We start from the raw sequence: 10,000 nt of genomic DNA on the forward strand, positions 1-10,000 counted from the left end.
TAAAAAATTGTCCCTTGATAAAAAAATAAATAAATAAATAGATAATAATGAAGAAAAGAAAGACCAAAATCAAGATCAGCTTATTTCGAGATGCCTCATAATACTGCTCTTAAAAAAAAAAAAAAAAATGATAAACTAAGGAAAAGACAGACAGACAGACAGTTCCAGAGTTGACCAGCTGCGTACATGAATGACTGTGAATACTGGATAACTTAGGCACTGATGGGTTTGATGGAAAGGGAGTGAAAGTGTGTGGTTAAGTACGTGCTGCATGCCCGCCGTAAAGGGGAAGGGATGCAATGAGGCTGTTTAGAAGAAAGTGATTACTGTAGTAGTGATAAAAGAGATGTCACACTGCGGAAGAGAGAGAGAGAGAGAGAGAGAGAGAGACTGCATCAATAGTACACCAGGGCATATCAACGACCCATGTGCAAAAATAAATGTGAATTAAAAAGATACTTAATAATCGTAGCCTTAGTCTGCCACATTACAGAAACTCAGAGACTGCATACCTCCGCCGACGACAATGAATTTTATGATTTATTCCTACACCTGGACGCGGATCAACCTCAAAATTCTAATAAACTCTTCCTTGATTCAATTCCCAACTTTTCACCAAATTTCACTGGTATCCGATTACAATTATTTGAGATATTTTGTACACAGACACACAGACGAGCACACAGACAGACAGACAGACATGGGTGAACACATAACCTCATTCAGCTTCGTTTCTGGGGGTAAATTTCAACTCTGTGCTCGGGCTGAAGGGGTTAAACGTGAAGAAACCCTGAAAAGAACCCTTCCTTCCGTGCAAGACCTTTTTCTTTTATTCATTTGTCTGCAGTTTTTCTTTTCTTTTTCTTCCTCTGCTTGGGGTGACACGAAAGGCAGACAAAAACGCCCAAGCACGTCGTCAGGGGTAACATGGCACTTACACACGCACATGGGCACTCACACATGCACACAAGTACTTACACACACACTTACACACGCACCGCAGCTCTCACACACGCACACAACCATTCACTACCATGGTATTAAAGAAATTGTGGACAGGAAGAGAAATACACTTGCTCTCTCTCTCTCTCTTGCTCTCTCTCTCTCTCTCTCAGCCCCGCCCCCCTCAATATCAGCAAAATATCCTGTAATCGTGGAAAATAAATCTACCGCAAAATGACGTCGAATTAGGCTACGTTACACACACACACACACACACACACACACACACACACACACACACATACACGAGAGAGAGAGAGAGAGAGAGAGAGATTGCGTGTGCGTGTATGGTCGTGTGACTGATGGAGATAAAGATAAGTGTGAACCACGTTAGAAAGGGAATATGTGAGTGAGAAATGGCGGTGCTCTCTCTCTCTCTCTCTCTCTCTCTCTCTCTCTCTCTCTCTCTCTCTCTCTCTCTCCCTCCCTCCCTCCCTCCCTCCCTCTCTCTCTCTCTCTCTCTCTCTCTCTCTCTCTCTCACACACACACACACACAAAACAGGTCGCGTTCTTGGTCTCCTTTAAGCAAGTTAGATTCCAAGCTGTCGGAACTATGAGGGTGGGGGGGGGGGTTAGTAGGGAGGATGGGTGGGGAGAGGTTCGTTGTGTGGGTGGGTGGGTGGACGGGGTGAGGTGCGATGGGGCGGGGCGGGGTGGGGTGGGGTGGGGTGAATTGGTTTGGGCCATGGGTCGGTGTGTGGGTGTGTGGGTGTGTGGGTAGGGTAGGGTAGGGTAGGGTAGGGTAGGGTTGTGAGGGGGGGTGCGTGGATGGATGGATGGGGCGGGGTGGGGTGGATGGGTGAGGTGGGGTGGATGGGTGGAGTGGGATGGAGCTGATGAGTGGGATGGGGAGGATGGGTGTGATGGGGAGGATGGGTGTGATGGGAAGGATGGGTGTGATGGGGAGGATGGGTGTGATGGGGAGGATGGGTGTGATGGGGAGGATGGGTGTGATGGGGAGGATGGGTGTGATGGGAAGGATGGGTGTGATGGGAAGGATGGGTGTGATGGGGAGGATGGGTGTGATGGGGCGGATGGGCAGAGCGGGGTGGGATGGGGTCAGGTAATGGTGTGTTGGGTATGGCTGGGTTGGGTTGGATTGAGTTGGGTAAGGTTGGGTACTGCTTGGATGGGGTTGAGTGGGTTAGAACTGAGTCTGTTGGGGTTGGGTTGGCCTGGGTATGACTGGGCTGCGTTAAGATGGACAGGATTTGGTTGGGCCTGGTTAAGTAGGCTGGAATGAGGTAGGGGACTGGTAGGAATTGTGCTGGGTTTGGTTGGGTGGGGTTGGGTGTGGAAGATTCCTTTTTTTTTTTTTTTCCTTTTTTTTTTCTTGCAACGAAGCAACCTAAAGCGGACAGCCAGCGACACATTTCCGTTGTAAAAAAAAAAAAACGAAACAAAAAAAGAAAACCAAAAACAAGATTCATTTATTTCGACGTTCTGACATTGCGTTTTAGACTGGCAGTGGGAAAGACAGACGAAGGCAGACAGCCCAAGAGATTAAAATTATAGTACCAGTGTAGCTGAAAGGAAAAGACACAGCAACAGACCTACTTGTACACCCAAGACTGTTCGCTGAAGGGCAGGGTGCAACTCAGGTATGTAGTCCAAGAATTAAAGACGGGAATAAAAAGAAATCAGGAAAGGTGAGTGTCAGGTGTAATGGGGCTGGCAAACAACACAAGCTGGACTGGGTTGGGGTAAGTTGTGCTTGGTTAGAATATGAAAAGTTTTATTAAGTTAGATTAGTTTGCGATGGGATGGGATAAGCTGTATTAGGTTGTGTTGGGATGGGATGGGCTAATTAGAATGGGATGGGATGGGATGTCATGAGTTAGACCATTTTAGTTTAAGATGAGACAGGATAGAAAGAGATTGACTAGGTTATCATGAACTGGGTAAGACTGAGCTGAGCTGAGCTAAGACGGGCTAAAGACAGAACAAGACAGGCTAAGTAGGTACAGTCCAGGTGAGAGTACTGGGACAAAACTTACAGGAATTGAGTTAGCAGTTGGAGGCTAATTTTAACCCTCTGAGGCGCGGCACTTCCCTTGGGTGAATAAAGTTGTTGCCAGCTGCACTAAAGACCTTGTTAACCAACCCCTTGAGCTCCGGGACGCCAATTTTATCTTTGTTATCTCCTGGCGAGTTTATTTAGGTTAAGACATAGTGTGAAGTGGATACATAGAGCCTTCACATACCCTTTTAGTACTACGGAGCTCTTTCTGCAGAAAAAGGGTCAGGGTAGGTTAAGTAAGGTTAGGTTTCATTACGCCCGGTGAGGTGAGGTGAGGTGAGGTCAGATTAGGTTTGATTAGGCTACGTGTGGTGAGGTGAGGTCAGGATAGGTAGGTTAAGGATAGGTTAGGCTGGACTGGGCTAAGCTGGGTTAGGATAGGTTAGGTTAGATGAGGTAAGGAAAGGTGAGGCGAGGATAGGTTAAGTGAGGTTAGGTCAGGTCAGGCTAGTTTAGGTTAGATGAGGTAAGATTAGGTTAAATTAGGTGATGTTAGGTCAGATCAAGTGAAATTAAGTCAGGTCAGGTCCGGTTAGATTAGGAATGTGTGTGTGTGTATATATATATATATATATATATATATATATATATATATATATATATATATATATATATATATATATATATATATATATATATATAAAGCTATATAAGTAAACATATAAAGATATGTATAATGATATACTGTATATGTATACATATATTTGGAAAATGAAAACATAAATATTACTCATTAAATAGAAAATAATGTAGTAATCTCTCTTTCTCTCTCTCTCTCTCTCTCTCTCTCTCTCTCTCTCTCTCTCTCTCTCTCAACTCCCCCACTAATCCACGTACTCCAAACTTTTGCCCCCACTCACTCATCCTCCCGAGTGGGCCACCCTTACTGAACTTCCCCACTCATCGCCGAGCATGATAGGGAGGAGACAAGTGAGGGAATTATAATATTTTCTTGATCGTAAGATATAAGAGCGAATTTTTTAATATTAATTTCTTCATTCATAAAGTTACTAAACACTTTATAAATATACCGGTAGTTTCTTGGGCTTAGATTGTGTATAATATTATTTGTTTATATGTGTTTAGTATATTGTATATTTGTTGAAAGTTTCATTCTCTCTCTCTCTCTTACCATAAGTTGCATATATGTCTTCTCTTATACATCTACCATACATCACATAACCCAATTTATACATCTACCATTCACCACATAACCAAATTTATTTATCCACCATACACCACATACCCAAATTTTCTTCACTATAAATTTCACATGAAACTGCTTGTTTACATCTGTGTCTTCAGTCACATGGATACTAAAAAGTTGGCAAAATAAAGTACGATACCGGCTATTAATTTTCATCTTGCTATTTCCAGACGATTATATTATTTTTTATTTATGCCCTCCCGGAATCCGAAATTTATCATGTTCTGGGTATTACAAAATGACGTCCCCGCACTAAAGAAGCTAAGGTAAAATATTAACCAGAACACCGTAAAACTGTCCAAGGACGACTTCGATACGGACAAACTTGCCACAGCCACTGCCTACTAAAAGCTCAGCTATAAAGGAATCTTGAGGTCAGGGTCACTGATCTTGTGCATGTCACCTTAGGTCATCACAATATGTGAGTCCACCAAGTTTGATGGCTCTAGCTTTAATCTTTCAGGGAAAAATTGGTGACATCTGGAATACTGTATTCCATAGAGTACAAGTAATATTGATGCCAGGTGATCTCAGAGAAAAATCAACCAATTGGAGCCATACTCCCATCCGGCCTGCGTCCGGTTGAAGGCTATACTGTAGTAAAACTTCAGCTTCCTGGCTTAAGCTGTTCTTGAGATGGCCTGGCTGACTAACTTTTCTGTGTTCCGGATAATATCCGGAGATCCGGTTCGGACTGTCACCATATTTGCCCAAAAGAGGTAGACTGCTGTCCGACTAAGCTGACCACGTTTGAAGGCTCTAGGCGAAGCAGCCTTTGAAATATCGTAATTTTTAAATAAGTAGGAATAATAATAATAATAATAATAATAATAATGATATAATCATCATCATAATAATAATAATAATAAAATGAAAATGATTTTTTGATAATTTAACTGACATGATGATTATTTTTTGTCAGAAATGGTGTAACCCCTTGTCAGCGATGGCGTCTTTTTCATCTCAAATCATCCCCCCCCCCCCGCTCAAGAACTGTGTTTCCTGATTTTCTTCACGTCTAGTACTGAAGGATAAGATTTAGATTATACCCAACGTCTTCAGTTCTAACTGTCTCCTCGAAGCTGAACCAAATACCTTAGAAGCAGCAAGAAAAAAATAAAAAGACTATGGATAGTTTAACAGCCGAACCCACCCGACCGTATGCGCCACCTCAAAATATTCCAAAAAGTGTCTAGTGTCTGTGAATTTACACACTCCAGATACACGCCTCACGCACGCTCATAAAACTCTACGGTGCCAGCTTGACAGAATTCACCCTTTAAGAGGTACAGTGACTAATTGAGTAAGTGAGCGACACAGTTAGGGACACATACTGGAAAAGGTCGTACCTACTGTAGAGAGAGAGAGAGAGAGAGAGAGTTTCAGATTCTTGATAATTACGGACTCAGGCTGTCTCATGTCCCTACTCATGGACACGGATGCTATTCATGGACTCCTAAGTATTCATGAGTTTACACAAAGGCACATTTACTGCGAAGGAAGTTTGTAATTAAGATGTTAACTGTGTGAGGATGCTGAGACGCGCGCGCGTGCGTGCGTGCGTGCGTGTGTGCGTGTGCGTGTGTGTGTGTGTTTACTTCCATTTACTTCATGCCCCCCCCTCTCTCTCTCTCATCTCCCCTTTTCAACCTCCCTCGTCACCCCTCCTCCTCCTCCTCTAACCTCCTCTCAAAACCTCTCCTCCCAAGAATAATTCACTCCCCATCCTCCCCTCTATCCTCCCCCCCTCTCATCTTCCCCTCAGCCTTGCCCCTCCTTCCCCTCATATTCCCCAAATTATTTACTCTCCTTTCCTCTCTATTCCTCCCCTCTTGGACCTTCTTCCACAAATATGCTAACCAGTGACCATAAATAACGACAGCAGGTCTTTTAATGTAACTAATTATACCCCAGAAGACACCCAATTAACAAGCCATCAATTTTGCACTTCCCATATGTACTAATACTCCTCCTCACCCCCCCTCCCCTCCTTCTCACCTTCCCTTCCCCTCCACCTCACCTTCCCTTCCCTTCACCTTCCTTCCTTCTCCCGCTCTCCTCTCTTCCTCACCCTCTTACCCCCCCTTTACTCTCCCTCTCCCTCCCCCTCTTCTCCCCCTCCCTCCTCCCTCTCCCCCTTTCCTCTCCCCATCTCCCCTCCTTATCAACCCTCTTATACCTCCCCTTAAACTAACCATTAGACCATGAAATTTTCCCCTCACGCATCCTTATATAACCTTCTTTTCTCCCCTCTTTCCTCCCCATGTCTCTGTCCTCTCCCCTTCCCTCCTCTCTCCTATCCCCCCGTCTTCCCACTCCCAAGCACCTCTTCTCTCTTTTTTCTTTCACTTTCTTCCTTCAAATTTCTCCTATCCTTACATTTTCTTTTACAGTCTTCCGTCCTACTTCTTTTTCTTTTCATAAAAATACTTAATCTCTTTTAATTCTCTCTTACATGTCTCCCCATACCCTCCCCACTTCCCCACTACCTTTATCACCCCATTCCTCTCCTCCCTCCTCCCCTCACCCTATCCCCCCCAGGCGTCACCCCCTTCAGCTCTTATCGGATCCCTCACCATCCCCCCTCCCTTCACCCCTCCTCACCTACCCCACCATCCTTCCCCTTTCCTTTCCCTCTTTCTCCCATTCCTCTCCTTCTTTTCCCTTTCTCGCCTTTCCTCTCCTCTTCTTCACTTCCTATCTTCCCCTCTCTCTCTCTCTTCCTCCCATTCCTCTCCTTTTCCCCCTTCACATTTTCGTCTCTTCTTCACTTCCTATCTCTCCCCCTTTCCCCTTTCCTCTCCTCCTCTTTCTCTTTTCCTCGTCCCCCTTTCCTTTCCCCCTTTTCCCTCCTTTCCTCTCATCCTTCTCCATCCCACCCTCACCCCCACTTCACTCCTCTCCCCTTCTTCATTCCTCCCCTTTCCTGTCCCCCTCTTCTTCACCCCCCCCTCTCTCTCTCTCTCTCCCCCCACGCCCCATGCAATATAAATGAGGTCCTCTTCAGAACTCTACACGCCACCTCAGATACCACTCTTGTTATTCCACTCCACCTGGTGTGGTGTGGTGTGGTGTGGTGTGTGTGTGTGTGTGTGTGTGTGTGTGTGTGTGTGTGTGTGTGTGTGTGTGTGTGTGTGTGTGTGTGAGAGAGAGAGAGAGAGAGAGAGAGAGAGAAACTACCCTGGTGATAATCTAGTGTGTTGCAGGAACGGCTCAGTCTGCTGGTGTGGGCATGGGAGTGGCAATGGGAATAAGAAATGATAAAACTATGCTGGATGGACTCTGATAACGCTGAGCCGTCCCCGCAAGACACGAGAAGCCCGGCAGAGTGAAAGAGGAGTGTTATGTATGGACCACCCTGTATAAGAGAGAAGGAACCTGAGCATGAGATGAGGCAAAATCGTCTCTTAGAAAAAATAATAAATGAATAAATAAAAAGCGAAAGAGACGGAGAACAAAGACTATTTAATTTTCATATTCCTAGATATATTGGGTTTAAGAGACTGGAGGTGGTAGGAAGGGGGAATGAAGACTCAGTTCCACAGATGAACAGCTGTGTATACGAAGCAGTGAGAGCACCACGTCACTTCTGCATTAGTGAGCTGGGAGAGACACGGGTTAGTGTGTGTTGAAAGAAGGGTGCTGCGTGCCCTCCATAACGGGGAAGGCACACAGGCGGAGAGGTTAGAAAAGCTGCAATAGGTAAAGCTCTTGTTGCTGTTGCTTAACCTTGATCTGTCAGGTCAAGCGGACCCGTCGATCATGAGTAAGCAACTGCATCAGGCTCGTCCTACAGGTACAATACGGTACATACACCGTGCAGGGATCCAGCACCCCTTGTGGTAGACAGCGTCTCACCAGGGTAGAACCAGGATCCTTTCCCACGGCGAGGTGCAGGGAAATATGATGAGGATTGGCTCCTGGGTGGAAGCAGCAGATGCTTTGCTCTACCCAGGGTACACAGCGCCATCACGTGTAGGCTCCTCATCAGCGTCAAGGGGAAAAATAAAGAAGGAAAGTGTATCACCACAGAGTGACACAGTGAAGGAAATTAATGAGAGAAGGGGAGTTGATGGGAGGAAAAGCCTTTGAATCCACCCCGCTTAGAATTACCATGGCACTCCCTCCTCTGCCTCCCCCACCCCTCTCCCTTCCCGCGTCAGACACTGTGCAGGGATACATTTAGCAAAGAGGTCGGCTCGGCACACCTACCAAATGAGAAACTGATATTGCAAGAGACAAGCGGTGTAGAACTGAATTATGAGATATGCAGCACTGACAGAAGGACTGGATAGATGAAAAAGACAAAACAGATAATGATACTGGAAGCGACAGACAGACAAAACGTGACAAAATGAAACAGAAATACTAGAGAGAGATAAATTATGATAAACGGAACAAACATAAGAAATAAGACACAACAGAAACCTGAGAAGATGAACAGAAGCCACCTACATTAAACCAAGCAAGAGAGACAAACGAATGAAAGAAAAAAAAAAAACGAAAAAGGCAGACAAACAGAAGATATGGGACAAAAATAATCGCCCTCCAAACCCCGCTGAAGGCCAGGTCATTAAGCTCGCGTAGTTTGCTAATTACGGTCATTACAGGGCACATCCATACCACTTAATTGGACGTAAAAATGATTAGGCGCGAGGTGTCACTTTGGAAGGCACGTTATCGCCAGAATTCAATGCCAGAATGGGTTTTGACACACCTTTGACGGCTTCTGACACACTTTTGAGTTCCGGGAGAGTGTGGCCAAAACAGGAGTCAGCTGATCGTCTGTTTACATGCGTGACTTTTAGTGTTACGAGTATGCCTGACGAACAAGGTTAATCAAAACACCAATTAGAGGTAAAGAAAATAATGACCCATACCTCAGAATTATGCTGCATTAATATTACTATCCCAACGATATACATTAAGTGATTTTCCTAACACAAACTGTACTTCATCTGAACCTTTTTTTTTTTTTTTTTCATGCGAAGAAGGAACCAAAGGCCGCGAGCCCGCAATTATTGTTCCTTCCAAGAGAAAAATAAAATACAAGAGAGAGCCAAATTCAAGATCCGATCATTTCGAGATGCCTGGACACACATCGTTTGAAAGACTGGAGATCATAGGAAGCAGGAAACAGGAGAGATTTACATGACTCAAGATCAGCTGAAATACCTAGGGAAAAAGCCTGATTTACCTCGACTAGTATCAATATAATCTTGGGTTTGGACGCTCAAAATGGCGGGTTTCCAAGTGAACGCTAATTACGGAGCACCTGGGAAAGTAATCACAGGTGTTCCTTAAATAATGGTCGTAAATTAGGTTTCTTTCACCTTGGCGCACCCAGTTTTGATACGAGGGCTAATAGGGCTGTTAGTGATGAATTACACGCGAGAAAGGGAAGTAGGAATAGCGTGAAAAATATGCTCTGTTACGGTGCCTTTATCGATTAATTGCTGGGTGAATATCGCACGCACGCACGCAAACACACTTTCTCTCTCTCTCTCTCTCTCTGCTCACAAAGACTCCCTACGCTGACGAAAACCGTCTGAAGGTACAAAGAAAAATAAATGTATATGTAAAACGCATTGTGGGACTGAAAGGGTTTAAGCGGACGATTAGGAGGATAACACCAGTACACCAGACGATTTTATTCAGCTGAGAGTGAGTCATAGGAGCCTGGGGGATAGTGAGCCTCCTAAGACTACGAGAATACGGACCTTAATCACCCCTTGTGCTTATCTTAACGACCGTAAGGGTGCCGAGGTCG

General features: G+C 44.8%; 1 protein-coding gene across 1 annotated transcript in view; it reads right to left on the minus strand.

Moving 5' to 3' along the window:
* LOC145411035 (uncharacterized) overlaps nt 1–8,200 on the minus strand; it is a 22,715-nt gene extending 14,515 nt beyond the window's left edge. Inside the window, exon 1 of the mRNA XM_080281097.1 lies at nt 8,089–8,200. Coding sequence (XP_080137223.1) covers nt 8,089–8,200 — 112 coding nt within the window. The remainder of the gene's footprint in view (nt 1–8,088) is intronic.
* Nucleotides 8,201–10,000: the final 1,800 nt, after the last annotated feature.

Source organism: Coenobita brevimanus, chromosome 87 (genome assembly GCF_032717465.1).
Source record: "Coenobita brevimanus isolate Jiangsu-jjx chromosome 87, ASM3271746v2, whole genome shotgun sequence".
In the NCBI taxonomy this organism is placed as follows: Eukaryota; Metazoa; Arthropoda; class Malacostraca; order Decapoda; family Coenobitidae; genus Coenobita; species Coenobita brevimanus.